We start from the raw sequence: 20,610 nt of genomic DNA, 5'->3' as shown, positions 1-20,610 counted from the left end.
GATTGTGTAACTGATTTTATATCGTGACCCGCCCTGAGCCCTGCGGGGATAGGGCGGGATACAAATCCAATAAACAAATGAACAAACACACACACACATACACACACTAAAATCAGCCCACAAGTGTCTCCATCCAGGGCCAGAGAAGCCAAAGAATCAATCCAACCTGAGTCATGTCATCTCAAAGCTATTTTAGGACTTACTATTTTCAGTATCGCTAAACAACATCCAATCCTCCTGAGTTCTAACTACTAGGTTTTGCTTTCTCCAGCTATAAAACACTAATTGAATGTACGATTCTGCCTTTACCTGCAGTCTATGAGCTCTGGTAAAGGGGGAAGAAACAGTATCTAACCAAAACTGTCAACATTTGAAAGCTATGAATAGTTATTCAGTGAGGAAGAATTGGGGGGGGGGTCAAACAGGGAAGGGAAAAGAAGGGAGTGAAACTCCACTGAAATGTATTTTTAAAAATGGGAGAAATGTTTGGAAATGCACATCAACAATATGGCAATTTTGCTAAAAATACAGGGAAGATTGGAAGGGAAATGGAACAACAAGTAACTGTGGACCAGCTGCCGGGGAGGGGGAAAAAAGTAGAAAATGAGCGTTATCTCCTCAAAACAGCTTCCCACATGAACGTTTGGGAGGATAGCAATCAAATAATCAGCCACGTATTAGTAGTAATTACATAGCACAACCTAGGAACTCAGAATTGATTGTAACTTGTTTCGTGCTACACTGAATGATGCATTTCGCTGCAGCTCAGTAGGCTGTGTTCTTACATTTATTTTTGCCATATTCATACATTTCTATGTCTTTGAGCAGAATTTGTACTGTGCCCTGCCTAAGTCACATCACATGTAACAATATTGCTTGATTCATTCCCCTCCCAGCCTATTCATGGAAGTGCAGACAAGTCACTTCCAACTTATGGTGATCCTGTGAATCAACGTCCTCCAAAACATCCCATTGTTAACAGCTATGTTCAGGTCTTGCAAGCTGAAGGGTGGGGTTTCTTTTAGAGTTGATCCATCTCATGTTGGGCCTCCCTCTTTTCTGCTTCAACCTTTCCAAGCATTACTGTCTTTTTCCTGTGACTCTCGCTTTTCTATTATGTGATCAAAGTATGACAGCCTCGGTTCAGACATTTTAGCTTCTAGGGAAAGTTCAGTCTTGATTTGATCTAGAGCCCCTTCAAACTGTAACAACCATCAAACTGTATGGTTGAGAGCAAATGACTAGTTTAAGGCCATCCAGTCACTGCGTGGATGCACTGGGATTGAAATCCAAGGCCCGAGTCCAAAAGCATCTTCTGTGAACCACATTGCCTCCAATATAAAGCGCCCTTATGGAACCGAGGACCCACTAAACTACTTGACCATGGCAGGAAGTCATATCACACTGAAGCAAGGAAGAGGAGAGGATACCATAATGAATTCAGTGGTATGGAGGGGAACTCCATGTGGCAAGAACAAGATATATGGCATCACTACAGTGGTCACGCTACAGGGGGACAAACTAGGGACAGCTTCTGAACCTGCCTAGGCTAAAAAGAGATCTGGGAGTCCAGGTTTGAATCCTGACTCTGCCACGGAAGCTTACTTGGTGACTTTGGGACACTTGCTTGATGACACAGCCTTGGGAAAAACCAGGACTTGGCATCTCATGTCACTTCTGGTATGAAACTGGAAGTGACATCACTGCATCCACACTACACCTAGAATTCACCCAAGAGTGTCAACCCAACAACATACTTCCACATACTATCACAATGCCAAATCAGTTGTCCTCACCTCCTGAAGTCTAGCCAGTGTGTTGCATGAGCCACAAGTCCTTTGAACAAAATTGCAAAAGAAAACATATAAGAAGAAGAGTTTGGATTTATAGCCCCCCTTTTTCTCCTTGTAGGAGACTCAAAGGGGCTTATAATCTCCTTGCCCTTCCCCCTCACAACAAACACCCTGTGAGGTAGGTGGGGCTGAGAGAGCTCCGAGAAGCTGTGACTAGCCCAAGGTCACCCAGCTGGCGTGTGTACAGGCTAATCTGAATTCCCCGGATAAGCCTCCACAGCTCAGGCGGCAGAGCTGGGAATCAAACCCGGTTCCTCCAGATTAGATACACGAGCTCTTAACCTCCTACGCCACTGCTGTTCCATAGGTGTTTGTGACCCACATGAAGATCTTGATTCATGAGCTGGAGACCACTAATCTAAAAACACTATGGTCCGCCACACAGGAATTTTTAAACTTTTACATTTTAATCAGTACCGTTTACTAAGGAATGCTGAGAACTATCGTTCTGTGAAGCCATCTGGGAACCCCTTCACATTCTGAGTTAATTCAAACAGGATTTTTTGGGGTGTGGGGTGTGGGGTAGGGTAGTGGTGGTTACAGCTGATTTGACGAATGAGACTCATTTTGCACAAGCAGTACCTTTAGACAGAGTTCATTTGCACAGCACCACTAGGACAAGTGGTATTTCATACACATCACTGAGAATTGATTTGATCTCCTTTTCATGATTCTTGATGCTGACCTGGATAGACCCAGGTGAGCCAGATCTTGTCAAATTTCAGAAGCTAAGAAGGCTAGAATTTGGACAGGAGACCTCCAAGGAATACAGGATTGTGAAGTGGAGGTAGGCAATGGCCAATCACCTCTGCACATCTCTTGTCTTCAAAACCATACAGAGTTGCCATAAGTCAGCTGTCACTTGATGGCAAAAAAATAATAATACCGGTAATGGTATTAAAACAGGAAAAAATCCACAGTAAGTGTAATAACATGCATACCAGTCAAGGCACATTTTATACTTGCAATTACATGCAGTTTGTTGTGTACTGCAAACTGATTTTAAATAATCTGTCTAAATCTCCTGTATGAAAATATCCCAGCTACCCAAATCCTCTGCCATGGATTAAAATACACTCCATAAACTTTGCACGACAGAGGGAAAGAAACAGCTCACTATCCAATTCCATACTTAAGACATGCTTAAAGCCACTAATTTCAGTACAGGCTTATGCCTGATTCTGTCCTGGATTATGGCCTTAATGTGGGTGCAAACTCACCCTGTGCCAACACTGCAAATGGAGAAAGAGGGGACAGTAGAATCACCATTTGGACATGTGGTTTGGTATGCATGCAAAGGCGTAGCTCAGAAGAAAAAACACACAGCAAAAGTGATTTTTAATTATCAGAAAATATTTACATTTATTTAAGAATTGATAGTTTTCCTTTTCTTCAGCAAGAAACTCAAAGAATCACAATGACCATTAAGATACATTTTTTTCCATACAATCAAAACATCCAAAAGGAGATGTCAGGCTAGAATCCACCCAGCTTCTCACAGTCAGATTCTTCCAGAAGACTAAAGGCAGAATATGGGGACAGGAACCCTCCCTTGTTGTTTGTCCTGCCCAAAATATTGACATCACTGCTTACCAGATAAACAGCCTGACCCTGCAAAGTAGCTTTTCCGCAACTCTGAAACATACATGGAAATAAACAGGAAATTTACCACATTTGTAAGGCAAATGTAGCCCCAGCTTGACCTAGAAGTAAGGTACAGTGGCGTAGTGCCAACGGGACTGGGTGGGGCGCGACACCCCGGGCAGAGCAGCAGAGGGGCATGGCTGGGCCACAGAGGGGGCGTGGTGGGGCGGGGACGAACGGCGCTGCGGCAGGGGTGTGCACGCGCCCCAGGCACAGTTCCCCCTCACTCCACCTCTGGTAAGGGACACAGAATGGGAATGAAGCTGTATTCTTTCTCCTGATATGCCATTCTGCCTCACTTCCCTTTACTCTGGATTCTTGTCAAGTATGCCAATGAAGGGTTAGAAGGGGAGGAGGGTACACTTTGAAAGCACTTAGTGGGGAAGGATAGAAAAATTTACAAGCAAAAGGAAAGGGGTTGTAGGAAAGAAGGAAAAACAAGTTGTTAGGTACAATCTTGAAGCCCTTAAACAAACATAATGGTTTTAGTTAGGCCTGAAAGTCGACATGCTATTTAACATGTGACCACCAAAGAGACTGGCAGTCTCACAGGGGCACAATCTGGATTGAGACCACAGAGAGGTGAGATATTTCAACCTTCTCTTATGCCATTCCTGACCTAATGGGGCAAGTAACACCCTCCAAGTGTGCTATAGTGGTTAAGAGCAGGTGGATTCTAATCTGGAGAACCGGGTTTGATTCCCCACTCCTCCACCTGAGTGGCAGAGGCTTATCTGGTGAACCAGATGTGTTTCTGCACTCCTACATTCCTGCTGGGTGACCTTGGGCTAGTCACAGTTCTTCAATACTCTCTCAGCCCCCCCCCCCCTTCCTCACAAGGTGTCTGTTGTGCGGAGAGGAAGGGAAAGGAGCTTGTAAGCCACCTTGAGTCTCCTTACAAGAGAGAAAAGTAGGGTATAAATCCAAACTCTTCTTCTTTTTCTTCTTCTCCCCCCAACAACATTTTGGGTCAGGAAAATATCGTGGGCAGTCTAATTTTAAACAAAATGTACAAAATGAAAGTTGAGGAGCACATTCTTGTATTGGAACTGACCTACAGAAGAACTGTCCAGAGGAGCGTCTTCATATATAAGCGAGGAGCGGATGCAGCATTGCCTGTACCTTTGTGATTCTACATGTGCATTGCTTGCACCATGCTCACCAAGGCAGCTGGCTGTTACCCATGTCGTTTAATTTTGCATTCATGGTTCTACTGCATCATTCACTGAATATCTTATACATAGGCTTACCATTTGTCCATGTGGGGGGGGGGGGAGAAATGTTTTGGCCTTGTGCCTAGAACACACTGGAGGAGTTGCTAGGCAGGTCACAAAGGTGAGGGCGTTCCAAAAGTGAGGTACCACCACTGAAAATCTCCTGGCTGTATTAGCTACCTGCCTCACTCTGAATGAGGCACACCTGATGTTTTCTGAAAGAACTCTGAATTTGGTGAGGGTGGGAATACATCAACAGCTCTGTCTTATCCTGAAAACAATCCTGTAAAGTAGACTAGGCTGAGAGAAACTGGCCCGAAGTTACCCAGTAAGCTTCATGGCAGAGTAAGGATTTGCATCTGGATGTCTCCCATCTTGCTGCAACTCCCCAAACTCCAAGACACATTTGTGAAGATGCTGGAAAATTCTTTGTCTGAGATGCCTGGTTTATTATCAGAACTATTGGAAGGACAATGGAAAGACTGAACTGCCAATTATACATTCAAATCGCATAGCAGTCATAAAGCAGTTTATTAGATAAGACAGGATGGCATATCCAACATCAATAAAATATCCAATTTCAATACATTTTATCCATCCTTCAGAGCCCTAACAACACACTTAATGCCTGGGTACATCTCGTACTTAAAAATGCAAAGGCCAACATAGTGTGAGCATACACCAAAATCCTACCACAAAGGGTTCAACGATCAAATAAGTATCTTTCTTTGGGCCCTTCCAAATAAGGAAACACTACCACCTCTTCTTCTCTTTCTCCTCCTAGCATAGCTAGTGCTATAGTTATTCTAGCAGGGATTCGGTTGGTGGTGAAATACCCTGCCTCCATGCAAGATCACAAAAAAAGAAAAAATTCCCTGGCGAGCGTACAACATCATATTTCTGTTTATGGCCTTTTTAAAAAAATGAAACAGTCAACGGTCAACAAAGTCTAGCACAGGGGTAGGGAACCTGCGGCTCTCCAGATGTTCAGGAACTACAATTCCCATCAGCCCCAGTCAGCATGGCCAATTGGCCATGCTGGCAGGGGCTGATGGGAATTGTAGTTCCTGAACATCTGGAGAGCCGCAGGTTCCCTACCCCTGGTCTAGCAAGAGAATTATTCGAATCCCACCACTGACTAGATGGTTAAAATGCTCAATCAATTCCTAATGTTTTTAAACCTGAAAAAGCCTTCAGGTGTGTACGTGTCCGGGAAATGACTGGTGTGGAAATATAAACAAACGAACCATGTAGAAATAGCAAACACCGATTGAGGAAAGGGAGATTTTTTTTAAAAAAAATAGGACCTATTTTACAGATGGTTCCCCAATGCCAGGAGTTCTTTGCACAAAAGCCTTTTTTCAAGCTGAAGTCATGGCTATTTCCTTGTTCTTTGCAATCTGGAGGCCGTCCAGGTCCAAGCTGTGAAGTTGTAAATGCCGCCTCACCCCCAGTGGCTAACTCCGGCTGCGTTCTGACCTCCCTGCTGAAACTCAGCAATGGCTACATCTCTGCCACCGTCCATTCAAGTCTCTTTTCCCTCCCTGCCGCTCTCATTCTGTGTCACGTTATTTTGTAAAGCAATCGTCTAAAAATAGACGAGGCAAAAATAAAACCACACATTTTTCCAAGTTGTAGACAGTAATGCCATTGAGCTGAAAACCTCGGCAGCGTGGAAGCTTAAAAAGACGAAGCAGAGAAAAATGGCATTCAGTGGTATATAATGCAAAGCAGTTTCTTCAAACTCAAGGCCAAACCGCACATTACTAACTAAGGCGTTTAACTGTACTCTGAGCATTCGCCCAACCCGTATTAAAAAACAGCAGTTTCATGAAGAGGGAATTTAAGGTCAAACTGGAGCAACAGGAGGATATGCGTCTAAGCATACGTTGTCAAATTTCAGTGTAAAGCAAAGTGTGCCACTTTTAACCCAAAATCAAATAGGATGGGCAGAGGGCCACAAAAATCTTCCCTTCCTTCTCCGTCACACCTTGCTGGGTTGCTTCAGGCGACATTCAGATGCAGCAAATCCTGAGCAAATGTTCTGAAAAGGAGAATTGAAATCCATGTGCTGAAACAGTGTCCCTCCTCCTCGGGCACCCAACACAGGAAAGGAAGAATTCAGCTTTTCCAACAAACCCCTGTTTGAATTTTCAAATCAACTGGCTAAACAAACAAACAAGCAAGCACAGTTTGAATGTGGATATCGTCATCCTGCAGGCTCTGAACAAGGGAAAGGGGGACAGGGAGTACAGAAGCTTCCAAAGTTTTGGTCCATCCACAATCAACTATAACGTTTTCCTATGCTGAAATAACTTGGAGGGTGTGTTGTCGAAGGCTTTCACGGCCGGATTCAACTTGTTGTGGTGGGTTTTCCAAGCTGTGTGTCCGTGGTGTGGTGGATCTTGTTCCTAATGTTTCGCCTGCATCTGTGGCCGGCATCTTCAGAGGGGCACCACAGAGACCAGAACAATTTGGAAATCCCCTCACCACAAACCTTCCCCTCCAATATTTTACAAAGATTTTGGGCAAGCTTTCAATGTGACACTGTGGTGCGCTCATCCCCCCTCCGCTGAGTATTTTGCTAGTTGCTTTGGTACAGGTCTGAGGAAAGTGTGAGCAGATTCTCTGCACCTTCCTGACCACATCTAGCACCATTATCCCCTCCACCACACACATTAGCACATATTCCTGGCAGGCTTTTTTGATGCTGTTTTTTTTTGATAGATAGATCACTATGGCATCATTAAGCTATAGTGAAACAGATATTACTGTTTTGTTTTTTTAAAAAAAACATGAACAAAAATCATCCCAGTGGCAGATGGGAGGGAATATCACAGGAAATACCTCCCTGCAAAATCTCTGCTGCTTCTCCAAATGCCTCTGGATTTGCAGGGCCCAAGAAAGCAGATTAGTGAATCACCTCCACGTGCACACTGCTACAGATTTGTCCCCCTACCTCTTCGTGGATAAAAACAAAAACAAATCCAGCATCTACTGTCACATCATTGTTAGAACGATTTAAAAAATGAAGGATCCCACCCCCACCCCCCAAACACACACTCACTTTTCTAGAATTAAATAGAATACAGCTGGATGTTTTCTGCCAAAGTGGCACATACAGGCAGTTTCATGGGTTAAAGCACTGCACGCAAGAATTTGTTCATTCTACCTCTGACACCATATTAAGAATGCCTGGGGTCCCTCTCCTTCTGTCAGAAAGCTGAGCTGCCAGGGGGAATGCATGCTCTCCAGGAATCTCAGCACCTTCCCAGAGGCATATCTAGGGCTGGGCAAGGCAGGTCTCATGTTCCAGACATCACCCCTCAAGGCCCCAGAGCCTCTGGGACCAACAGTGCCCCACCCCCAAACTCCACTTAGAGTTTATGGGAAGGCACACAATCAAATGCAGAATTCAACCAGGCTCACCCAGCCCCAAACTCCATGTGGAGTTTGGGGGTAGGGTGCACTTGTTTGATGCTGGGCTCGTCTTGGCTGGGTCGAGCTTTAAACTGCAGGCTTGGGCGAGAGCCAGAGGTATAAAGCTGGATCCCATCAGACCCAGTGCTCAGTTCGATGCTGAGCTCAGCCTGGCTCTGCAAAGCAGTTTAAAGCTCGACCAAGTCGAGCTCAGTGTCGAATAAGTGCAGTCCTGCCCCCGACCTCCACATAGATGCATTCCGCATCCACATGGTGCAGTTTTCTATGGATACGGCCCTGAACCTTCCCTTGTAGGACTCCACCATTCTCTCCCCCCACAAAATAGCCTAGCAAGAGAATAGGGATACCCAAATTTTACAAACATCTGCCTCTGAAGACAGTCCTAAATATTGAGCATAGACAGTATTATTGGCAATGGAAGAAAAGCTGGAGAGTGGTAGGAAATAGGTGGATCAAACCAAAGTATACTTTTGGGGGGGGGGGAGCACAGAGATCAGGGCCCAGAGGCCCCAAACCCAAAGTTCTGATCTATTGCCAGCTTCCATTTTTAACCACAGAAAGCTTAATGTCAACCCTGGATCTGCAGCAATATCAGACCCAGGGATTTCAATCAAAAGCCTTTATTGACAGATGACAACATGGCCTCAGAAGAAGCAAGTTCTGAAGAATAGTTCCCAAGTACCCTTTTATGCCCACCAAGATGCCTCCCTTCCTTTCACCCACTAGAGATATCAAAGTAGAGCATTACAGAACAGGATTGTGAAAGCCAGTAGTTCTCAAGGACAGGGGTCTGCAAATTATGGCCCTCCAGATGTGCATGGACTCCAATTCCCATCAGCCCCTGCCAGCATGGCCAAGTAGCAGGGTTGGTGGGAATTGTAGTCCATGAACATCTGGAGAGTCACAGTTTGCAGACTCCTGCTCAAGGCCATAGGAAGGGCTATCAGTCCAACTGGCGCTTGGGCACAATCCACATTACTACAAGTTACAAAGCACAAAGGTAGCAGTAAACTGAAAGTAGAGAAAACCCATTACCATGACCGAAACCGGGACTCCGTTTGATGTCAGGTGCGCCGCCTGACTACAAGCTAAGGACACCAGCCAGAAAGAAAAACAGTGATATCTGGAGCTTTACCTCTGTCCACTTCCCATTTACTTCCATAAATAAGACACAGAAGGGGTCGGATTTAGAAGTCACATCTCTGTCTAGAAGGTTTTGACCACACACAGATAGTTCCACTTTGCAGACGCAGTACTGGGGCCCCACGGGCACAGAAGAGGCTGGGCTTACGGTGTACGCCATCGATTCAGGCAGAAGCAGCTCCCGACAATCTGCAAGAGACAAAAAAGGAATTTAAAAAGAGAAGGCAAACAATAAGGGCATAATTTAAGAGATGACTTCTTCCCAAGAGTTTCATCGCACTTGCTACAGGAGTGGGTAAGAATGGCTGAAAGTATGAGAACTCTGGTTCAACTTGCAGTGCTTTTACAAGCTCATCAGGTGACCTCTGAGAGGCCACAGTCTTTAGCCTCTGCTATGCAACATGGCGATCCCAATACGGGCCTTTCTGTCAGGTGCTGTCAAAGTGTCAGCTGAGATGAGCAAAATCTACATGACAGTTATGTCTGACCTTGGACAGTGCCGGGTGCATCCAAAAGTCTGATAAGACACTTGCACCGGATAGGTGGACATTTATATATATGTGGCAGAGAGAAGGCAGAGAGGTGTGTCTTGGTACACCTGCTGACCGGTGAAGCACTTTGCTACTTAGCATCGCAACATTAAAGGAACCTCTTCTTTGGAAGGTGACTTTGGCTGATTCCGCATGGGCTAAAAACAACAGTGTGAAAACGGTGTGAAAACAGTATAAATCCTTTTACACCGTTTTAAACCCTTTTACACCATTTTCACACCGTTTTCACACTGCTGTTTTTGGCCCATGCGGAATCAGCCTTTGTGTCTGTGGGCTGCTCCTGGTTTGCATGCTGCTGGGTGAGCTACTCCTTTGGGGTGCTCCGCTGTGGTTCTGACACTTCCTTACAGGGCTGTCGTAAAGAGTACTGAAATAATGGTTTGCTGTAGGGTTTGGTGCCACAGGGACAAATTTGGGGAGCTTAGCACTGATATGCTCACCTTGAGACCCTAGTTATTGATTTCTGGCTTCTGATAGGGTTCCCAACCTCGTTTAACCTGCAGGCACTTTGGGGATTTTAAGTAATGGGCATGGCACCAAAATACCTGCCATGGGAGCTAAGTCCACTGACAAAACATTGGGAAGCTCCCAGCCATGTGTCTCCCTGTGATGAAGGCAAGCTAAAGGGTTGCTCCACGTAGACACAAAGGTGATGCCTCTTCAGCTCTTCTGAAACACTTTCTATAGAAAACGGCCAGGCATTTATTTGGCAGAAACTGCAATGGAAGGGGGGCAGACTGGTTGGTGCCAGAGTGATCATGGGCACTACAGTTTCCCCTGCTTGTTATCAAAATGGGATCGTCCTTATATCTGGACCTGGCCAGTGCAAAAGATAGGTTTCCAACACTAAGCGTAACTACATTATGCAGTGCCAAGGGGGTTCACACCAGAAACCTGCTTTCCATAGGCAAGGCAACCAAGCTTGGCTTTGAACAATAACCTGTTTTGCACAGGTATGCTTTAAATATACCCATGACAATGAACTATACAAAGAAGCCCTAAGTATTCTCATTGCTCTTCCAATGAATGGCTTTTTCTTTTTTTTTGAGACTCTAACCACAACTGGAAGCACTGCAAGAAAAACCAGGTGTCTTTGACTGCTATGGCCCTGTGGGATTTGTAGATCAGTCAGCCATCTGGACTGGCAGAACAGACCAGGGGCAGCAGCCACCTATTTTCATGGACCGTCCATGATCAGTTTTATATCATCATCTTTGCAACAGAGGGACAGCTGGAAGAACCTTCATACTACAGTTCACAGGGCTGCCGTTGCCTCTAGCTTAAAATTTTAGGCATCATCTTTCTCTAAATCAATGAACCATGTGTCCTTCCATATGGCTGAGCATTAAAACCTGATTTACAGCTTCTTTCTATTTGTAAAAGGCATGAATGGCCAACAGCACATGCATTCCCTGACATACCCGCTCTCTCTCTCTCTCTTTCTCTCTCTCTCTCTCTCTCTCTCTCTCTCTCTCACACACACACACACATACACACACACACACACACACACACACACACACACACACACACACACACACACACAGCTGTTGAATCTGTGGTCTTCATCCTCTTAAGGGTCAGTACTTTATTCAAGCTGCCTCCAACCAACCACCCCGGTTACAATTCAAATCATTTTGCCAACCGAGAGTTGTCATTCCCGTGGTTCATCTGGGAACAGGGGTTTGAGATACAGAACCAAAATGTTAGCAGGGTTTGGTTTGCAGGAAAACAGCTTGCTCAAAAGACAGTTCAGAAATAACTCAAATACGGCAGCCGGTCAAGATGGCTCTTGGATGAGTTGTGCGCAGCCTGTACTTGAACAAGGGAACTCTCCATTCCAAGCTTCCAGTTTTTGTTTAAACACTTCCACGCCCGCCTTCTTCCCAGAAAACCAATTGGCCATGCTGGCAGGGGCTGATGGGATTTGTAGTCTATGAACATCTGGAGAGCCGCAGGTTGCAGACCCCTGAGCTAGAACATATGATTTATAAACATTCATTCAGCATTATTATTAATGGGTTCTGTATTGGTAAGACACTGTATTGGTAAGACAGTATCCTGCTTTATTTGCATGTGCAATCATATCAAGTCACCTTGAGCCAAGTGTAAAGGCAAGGTACAAATATTTTAATAAATAATGAAAACAGCTGTAGAATGTGGGTACAGACAGAGACAAGAATGAATTAATCAGTTCTGCTTCAAACACACTTCCAAATAATTTGCAGCTCCAAATTCCTGGGAGAAATCTGGATGGCAAGAATTTCCCATGTATCTGTAGTTACAGCTTAACAAGAGTTAGAGTCCAGTAGTGCCTTAGATACCCTCAAGATTTCCAAGGCATAAACTCTCAACTGACAAAGCTCCCTTTGTCTGATACCAAGGGAGCTTTCATTTTTTTAAAATTATATGCTGAAAATCTTGTTGGGTTCTAAGATGCAACTGGACTCGAATGTAGTTCTTCTGTGGCAGACCAACACAGCTAATCTATGAAACTATCTTCAGGTAACCAAGATGGGTCCTAATTTCATCTGTGAAATCTGAAGAGTTTGGAGAAATAATAATAAATAAATAAGGCAGGCAAGAGAAAACAGAGGTGCATCGGGAGACATGAGCCCCAATCCAGATGACACTCACATCCAAACTTCAGCTTGAGTTTTAAAATCCAGCCTCCAACTTTCCCCCATACGTCTGGTTTTGTTTGTAAAGGGGGTGGGCCAGGCCGAGCAAAACTGGCTATACAGATACAGATGACACAAGGGGAAAAAACAATGACGACATTCACCACAGGATTATCAATCAGCCCTTCAATTTAAGAGAAAACTTTTGAACTATATTTTACAGCCCATTAAGGTATCAAAATATCCCACGCTGTCGTGACATGTTTCCAACATTTAAAAGAAAAAAACCCCACCCCACCCCCCTCCAAATAGGTAGGTCTGTTCTATTTATTTCACATGCCGTCTTTTTCCAGACCAAAACCAAATTCACACCAGCTATTTTGGCATAAAACCTTCTCTCTTGTCTGCACCAGACATTTTATGGCTCTTTGACACCCTACATTAGCTGACGGAGAGTCTAATATGATTTTTATGCACCATAGGTAGGGATGCCAGCCTCCAGGTGAGACCTGGGGATGCCCTGGAATTACAGCTCAACTTCAGACTACAGAGATCAGCTCCCCTGGAGAAAATAGATGCTTTGTGATGATCTGGTACACCACTGAGATCTCTGACCTCCATCCCCAAATTTCTAGGAATTTCACAACCTGGATCTGGCAGCTCTATCCCTTCATCCCCCACCATTGGCCTGGGGGTGGGGGTAGGGTGGGTGGGAGACCTGGCAACTCTAAAAATAGGTGAAAAGGGAAGACCACCTGCAATGCAGTCTTACACACTCCACGCTACACTCAGATTTCATTGGACTCTAACTGCAATGGGTGTTATTGCAACACTATCTGCAACACAGTGGGTTGACTCCCATGGATATGCTCCACTAATAGTGGTGCTTTATGCTAACACAAGAGTCCTTGCATCATAGAAGCCACACCATTAGCAGAATAGATGCGCAGAATTCAATCTTCAACACTTAATCAAACCCTGAACATCAACACAATGCATTTATTTAATCCTGTGAAGGGAATGGAGATGAATCAATCCTATATTACTCTTGGCCTAAGGCGCTCCCTTTCCAAAACCTGGAAATGACCTTTGTTTAGACACTAAACAAACCAGACATGCATCCACACAGCAACCTTTGGCACTTCAGGAGGCACTGGAAGGTGAGGGAGAGCTGTCCCCTTCCAACCCCCAATGAGCCCAGAAAGAGGAGCTATGCAGACCAACTGAATGTACTCAATTGAATACTGGTTCCTTCCATCAGAGTCCTCTGGACTTAAGTTGCATTTAGGTAGACAAATTTTCATTCTGCCCTGTTAGGTGTTCCTCTTTTCACTTCTGCTGGCAGATCTTGAACTCTTAGGCTTTTTAGGCTCAGCCAACCCTGTAACACCAATCTTCTGGCCCCATGCTCTCCAGTGCATATCAAGAACTGTGGAAACTGCACCCCAGACTGCATGAACCAGCAATGCAAACAACACTCAGGGACAAGAGTCAGCATGGGGCAGCATTAAAGTGGCATTTGAGCAGGATCGCCCCCGGAGTGCTATTTCTCCTCTTCCAGGACACTCCAGTGTGCTGCAGCTCAGTACATGGGCAGAGTCCTGTAACAGTTTAAAACACATCCAGTGCGCATTCTGAAGAATGCACAGGCATGCGCCATGCACAATTCCTCCCCCTTCCTGCCAGGCAGCAGCCACAAATGTGGCTTTCCTCCTTCCTCAACACACAATTGCTCTTCCCAGCCAAATCCCTTATTAGTGCTTAAGGAAAAGTAGAAGCAAAGCTAAAAGGCCCTGCCAAGGAGGATGTGCTCTTCTTTTATAGGGCAGCATGTTCCTTCAAATCTGCCAGGCTGCACCTGGCTTTAATAACAGACTTCCAGATGCCCAGTTCTCTTCTTCCTTAGTCATTCACCAAGCAGCCCCTGCCCTCCCCCTCCCACAGCTGCAATCTGATAGGAGTAGTAGCAGTTTTGGGGGTGCATTTTCTCTGTGGCACAAAAAGCTAAGCCACCAGAATCATGCACCTATCAGGGCTTCAAGAGATGGCTGGTCTCCTTGCCACAAAGGAAACCTGATGTTTTCAGAAAGGAATTTGCTGTGCCAAAAGAATACACGTACATACAACTCCCACACTGGGTTTAGAGAATGTCTGTCTGAAGAAAAAAAGTAAAAATCATACATTCAGTGACGTGCCAAGCCAGGTTTGGGAAAGATCACAATGAAGTGGAGGAAAACCCAGAAAAAGGTTGAATATACTGTCATGTGGATGCTTCAGAAAACTGTGTGGCTGAAAGGAGTCCAAGGTGGATCAATCTCTCTGTATGGAAACAGCCACACATCTAGTCCAGCTGTACTCTGAAATTCTGTAGGGTATCTTTGAACACCAACAAGATAACTCAAAATTCACTCCTGCTCCTAAAATCATGACACTCAGAACTTAACGGTCCCAGTGCAGCTTTGGCAGTATACATGTAGTACAGATACTGCCCAGTGTGACACTTGGTGCTTGCTACGTTATCCCTTCTTCCTCCACAAGCGAGGCCCACCAAACTGTACATGAGATAGCTGTATATAAATACTTGAGAATGTGACTATCTGTTGAACATCATGCCACTGGAAGAAACAGGTGAAAGAGCAATACTGAATAAAAAGTCTAAAAATAGGTAGGAAGCGTGCAGCTCTGGAGGGACCTGAGTTGTAAGCAAGATAAAATGTTGACTGTATGACACCTGAACCACTCTCCATGGTCCCTTCCGCACATGCAAAATAATGCACTGTCAACCCACTTTCACAATTGTTTGAAAGTGGATTTTGCTATTCCGCACACCTGCAAAGTCGATTGAAAGTGGACTGAAAGCGCATTAATCTGAATGTGCAGAAGGAGTTTCACACAGCACAGAAGCGACAGGTTCAGCTCACAGCTCCCACACAGCTTGGTGCATCAGTGAATCTGGGAGTTTAATATGAAGATTTACTCTTAATTTAGTTAAAAGTAGGAAGTGACAATGAACAGAAATGCACGTTTACTCTCTTGCTCATCTGAATGCAAAACAATCAGTGAAGCAAGTCTGGGAACCCGCTTTGTACATTATCAGGCCTAGATCCAATCCTACACATTACCTGCTAGAAGATCCCAGGAAGCAGGCCTTGGGAAAGTCCCTGCCTGAGTCCTAGAATAGGCACTGCCAGAAGCAGGCAGGAGCAGGTAGTCCTAGACTAGACATCTGGCACAAAGTAGCTTCATTTATTTCAGGAACTTAAATCAGACAAGATTCTTTAATTCTTCAATGCTTTAGCTGGGCTGTTCTGAGATGACATGGCTTAAATGTCTAAATCAGCACCTTGATGGCAGTAGCAACCCCCCAAAATCCACACGTTGGAGTGAATAACAAAAAGCATCAATATGGCCTCCTTTGTGGGAAAAGACAAGCTTAACTAAGGATTAGAACTAGAAGCCCTCACGGGCTGCTCCCGGAGTGAAAATACAAGCCTTGCTGTCTCCCTGAGACAAAGCAAGGGAGACAGAAGGACCACCAAGGCGCCAGAATTAAAACTCTTCACGGCACCCACAAGTGTTTCACCACAACACACTAACCCAGCCACTCCTGGAACCAGAGCTCTCTAGGACTCACCTTCAATCTCAATAGACTTTTGCAAGTTAAAGATGGAGCACATCCTGTCTCCTGTCTCCTTGTGGGCTGCCCAAGAGCTTTCAAACTAGTGCGCAGCAACTGAGTTGTCAGGCAGAAGGGTTCACAGATCAGCCCTGCAAAGAAGCCCGCCCGTGAAGGAGCTTCATACAACGGAGGGGAGAAAGATAGGGGGAAGGCTGGGAAAAAGGGAGCCTCAGGACGGTTTTCAATATGTAATTAAGGAAAAGTAAACCTTGCTCAATGGAAACACTGAGTTACAGCAATCAAGTGGGTAATTACCGGTTGCGGCTGGGCAACACAGGGTTTTCAACAGTACTAATAACACACCACATGCCTAAATGTGAATTTGGGTGTTGTTAAAAGGGCCAACAGTCCCGTGTTCAACTGGCTCGTGTAGCAATACTGCAAGCTGGGATACCCGAAAGCTATTCGCCTGTCTAGCCTGTACTACGGAACTGAAGGCCAATTTGCACACTCTTGTCCCACTCCAAGCTCCAAGAGCAGCAGGTGAAATGTCAACACAGTCGTGGCATGGGAGGGGGATAAGAGTGCCTCAGGCCCAATCAGGATCAGGTCCTTGCAGTATAGCCTAGAATACACTAAAACTCTCTCCTGGGCTTAAGGCAGATTTTCATGGAGCAAATTACATTGGGAGCAGATTCATACAGATCAGTGAGTAATATGAATGGAATACTCTGATAGCCCCTCAGATCAACAAGATCAGCATAGCACCTGATTTTTTTTAAAAAGAGTCTAATTGGCCATGCTGGCAGGGGCTGATGGGAATTGTAGTCCATGAACATCTGGAGTGCCATAGGTTCACCACCACTGCCCTAGGTTGTCTAGACTGCAAAAACAGGAGGTCTTTGACAGCCTCCCAGCACACCATAGAAACTAGCTCTGAAGATGTTTGTATAAATTCTCTCACTTGTTTGAAACATCAGAATGGTACTCTATAGCAATAAGCCATGGCGAGTAACAGTTTCTCCGCATCTGATGCTACCCAACCGACAGGATGCCCTGTTGCCAATGTTATTAATCAGAATAATATAACACAAAAAGAGAATTTTGAGACAAACGACACAATTTTGTTTGTGGATGGAATACTAACAGGGTGTCAGGACTCGAGACTGAAGACAACAAGTGGACTTGTGATATTGAATCAGAAGCCTTTATTGATCCCAGCAAGTACCTGGTTTTTGCAAAGCCAGTTCTGCTGGACTAAGAAAACACAGTTGCCTTTATCCCCTAGAATTCCCGCTAGAAATCCCCCCTCCCGGATTCTCATGGAATGTGGAAAGAAGAATGTTTGGGAGTGGAGCATCTCCAGGTCAGATCAGCGATAGTCCTCAGCCACCTGCCACCCACCCCTTCTGGGACGGCACCAGGGTCACTTTTAATTAGCTACAGTTGCAAGCATCAAAGGACAGCAAGAGTGGAGAGAAAGAACTATTAACATATCAGAGAGTAGGGGCCAGCGTCTCCCCCCTCCATATAGGAGTGAATCTTTGCCCCTTTCCAACCCCTTTGATGGCAGGAGGGCACATCTTGACACAGGGTTCACGTTGGACACTTAGGTATTTAAAATTGTGTTTACATAGCTAGCCATCTGGGGATACCAGTGCATGAATGTCAATGTGTTTAGTTTTCAGAGGGTCAATGAGTTTAGAGAGAAAGAACAATTTGGATAGCAACTTTCAGGTTGTGGTTCTGCCTGTTAGGGATAAGTGATCATGTGAATAACAGCAAGGTGATTTCTAGTGAGTAGTGTTCACAATCACATAGAGAAAGCAGTAATCAGTGAATTGCCAAAACATTTGGCTCAGCTTGAATTATCTTGAAATTGCTTGATGTTCACATGGGCTCCTTCCGCACATGCAGAATAATGCACTTTCAAACTGCTTTCAGTGCTCTTTGAAGCTGTGCAGAATAGCAAAATCCACTTGCAAACAGTTGTGAAAGTGGTTTGAAAACGCATTATTTTGCGTGTGCGGAAGGGGCCATGGATAGTATGACATTAATGCATGGTAACCTTGAAATAAACAATCTGCATTTTAAGGCCTTATTCACAGAGAGATGGACAGGGCTTGTTCACCAGGCACAATGTATGTCCAAACAGGGATGCATACAGAAGCAGATATTCCAGTAAAGACACTGTTCGAAGAAGAGACAACTCAGCTAGCCAGGCCTTAATGGCAATGATTAAGAGAGCTCTTGTGACTAAAACCACAAAGCAGCCGGCCGGCCTCTCCTCGGTAACAACCGGTAAGCTTAAGCAAAAGATGAGTAGTCATCATCACCTTGCCAGAATCCCTGCCCTGCAAAACAGCAGGCAGTGAGGCCCAAAGGAAGTGCTCAATGCAAGAACATCGCAGGACACCGTTACCAGCATCCTGTTTCTAGCACCAGACAGCCCGATGCTTCTTCTCCCACCAGCACAGAATTATTTTGACGTTCGGAAGTATGGCGATCCTTACTCCATCAATTCCCTGCAATTCAAGGAACCCACAGATCTCTCCTGCTCTGGAAACCCACGATTTCCAGATCTGGTAGTTCCACTTTGGAGTTCACTGGGATTGTGGGGAATTGGGGACAAACTGAATGCAACGGAGGTCCCCACCTCCACACACCCTGTTCACACATGTAAATTTATGGCCACACAGATGTTGCAGATCCTCCACCTTCCCACACCCACTTTTCCAGGAAAAAAAAGTACAAAATGCTTCGTTTGCCTCCTGGTGGCACTGGCAACAAACCCCATTTTAGCAATCAGCAAGCACTCAGAGGCAGAAACACACACACACACACCCTTTGCTGGTTCAGCAGCCCAGATGGAGTACTGGGTCTTTGCTGAAGGTCAAGGAGTGGGTGTTGAGAAACTTGCTTCACCCGCCCCTTCTGGTGCCATGCCGTGGCTTCAAATGTCCTCGAGCGTCAGATTTCCCAACCTGTTCTAGAACGGATGAGAAAGGCCACAGTTCTCCGAGGGCTTGCAGACGGCAGCTGGCCTTCTAAGAGATCGGATAGCACAGCAGAGAATGTGGAGTAGGGCTTGCACACCTATCTCCAAAGTTAACACAGCCCATTTTGCTTCTGGGGGACCTTTAAGAACAGTCTGAAGGAGGGAACTGCAGTGGGAGGGAGGAACCCCCTGTCTTTGCTGGAAGTGGTAGAATACAAAGTCAACAGTTGGCTCTTCACATACAGAAGAATGAAGTATAGTGGCTTAGGGCAGTAAAATAGACTGTAAGGAAAGGATGTCATTTTGAATCCTGCCTCCACGATATTCCAAAACAAAACACAACTCCTGGCAAGTAAAAATGTTAGTACAAAGGCCCCTTCTACTCATGCAGAATAATGCACTTTCAATGCACTTTCAATCCACTATGCAGCTGGATTTTACTGTGCAGAATAGCAAAATCCACTTGCAAACAATTGTGAAAGTGGATTGAAAGTGCATTATTCTGCATGTGCGAAAGGGGCCAAAGGAGATAAAATCTACCATGCCTATGTTGGTTTTTTTTACTTGAAGGAAGCTTTTAGCCTAGGAAAGCACTGGCCAAAGAGACTCACAGTCATACTGCAAGTTTCCCTGGGGCAACTCTTGTGTAAAAATACAACAGGTGCCCAAATTGACTAGGGACCGTGGAACGAGGAATGAAAGACTCTTGTTTCTAGACAATGGCCAAGAGATAAGACAGCAGTATCTGATCAAGAACAGAAGCTGGGACTCACAAAGAACCTAAGGGATTATAGCTGTCATTTCAATCACATATTTACTCAAGCAGGATGTGGGGGAGGGTATTATTAATGTATAGCATATCCAGGAGCCCATCCCCTTGATGAGCGAGGGCGTCGAACCTGTCAGCCTGCCGAACCTTCCTTGAGTCTTGACCATGCTCCTTTGAGCTTGCCTCACTCAAGAGCTCCCTTCTCCTCTCACTCCCCCTTGAGCAAAGTCTGAATCTCTCCTTCAGCCTTAGGAACCTTCCTCCCACTTACATGGCCCTTCTGCTGGAGGAAAAAGCACTTCAATCAGAGAAAAGCTCCTCGCTTTGCACAGATGACTGGGAAGGCAGAGGTCGGAGCCAACCTATTCTGCATGTGCGGAAGGGGCCAAAGACTAACATACGTTTCCAGGATAGAAAGATTGCGTGAATCGAAGCTTGCTTTGACAGATGCACCTTTCTCGTTTCTGATTAAGTGAGCTTTGACTTATGAAAGCTCATCGACTGGAATATTTTGCTGGTCTTCAACTGCTACAGCAGTCTAAAATGACACTGATAAAACAGTCCTTCAGCTACAAGCAGACCATAAAAGACCATTAAAAAAGACAGAAAGGCAACAGGTGAGCAGCTGACTTGCTGCCATGTAGGAATGCTTCCAGATCTTCTCTCTATGCTCCTGCATATCTGCAAATACGACAGAAATACTGCAAGTGTCCAGTGCTTTCATCTCCCCCCCCCGCCCCAGAGCAAATGAGTCCTG

General features: G+C 45.2%; 1 protein-coding gene across 2 annotated transcripts in view; it reads right to left on the bottom strand.

Moving 5' to 3' along the window:
• CPNE2 (copine 2) overlaps nt 1-20,610 on the bottom strand; it is a 97,264-nt gene that overhangs the window by 63,791 nt on the left and 12,863 nt on the right. The window contains exon 2 of one of the 2 annotated variants that reach the window (XM_048515969.1): nt 9,288-9,484. The exons of the other annotated variant lie outside the window; for it this stretch is intronic. Within the exon in view, the coding sequence (XP_048371926.1) occupies nt 9,288-9,455 (168 nt within the window). The 5' untranslated portion in view covers nt 9,456-9,484. The remainder of the gene's footprint in view (nt 1-9,287; nt 9,485-20,610) is intronic. 2 annotated transcript variants of the gene reach the window in all.

The sequence above is a fragment of the Sphaerodactylus townsendi genome, linkage group LG14 (assembly GCF_021028975.2).
Source record: "Sphaerodactylus townsendi isolate TG3544 linkage group LG14, MPM_Stown_v2.3, whole genome shotgun sequence".
In the NCBI taxonomy this organism is placed as follows: Eukaryota; Metazoa; Chordata; class Lepidosauria; order Squamata; family Sphaerodactylidae; genus Sphaerodactylus; species Sphaerodactylus townsendi.
This window is presented reverse-complemented; position numbering and strand designations above follow the sequence as displayed.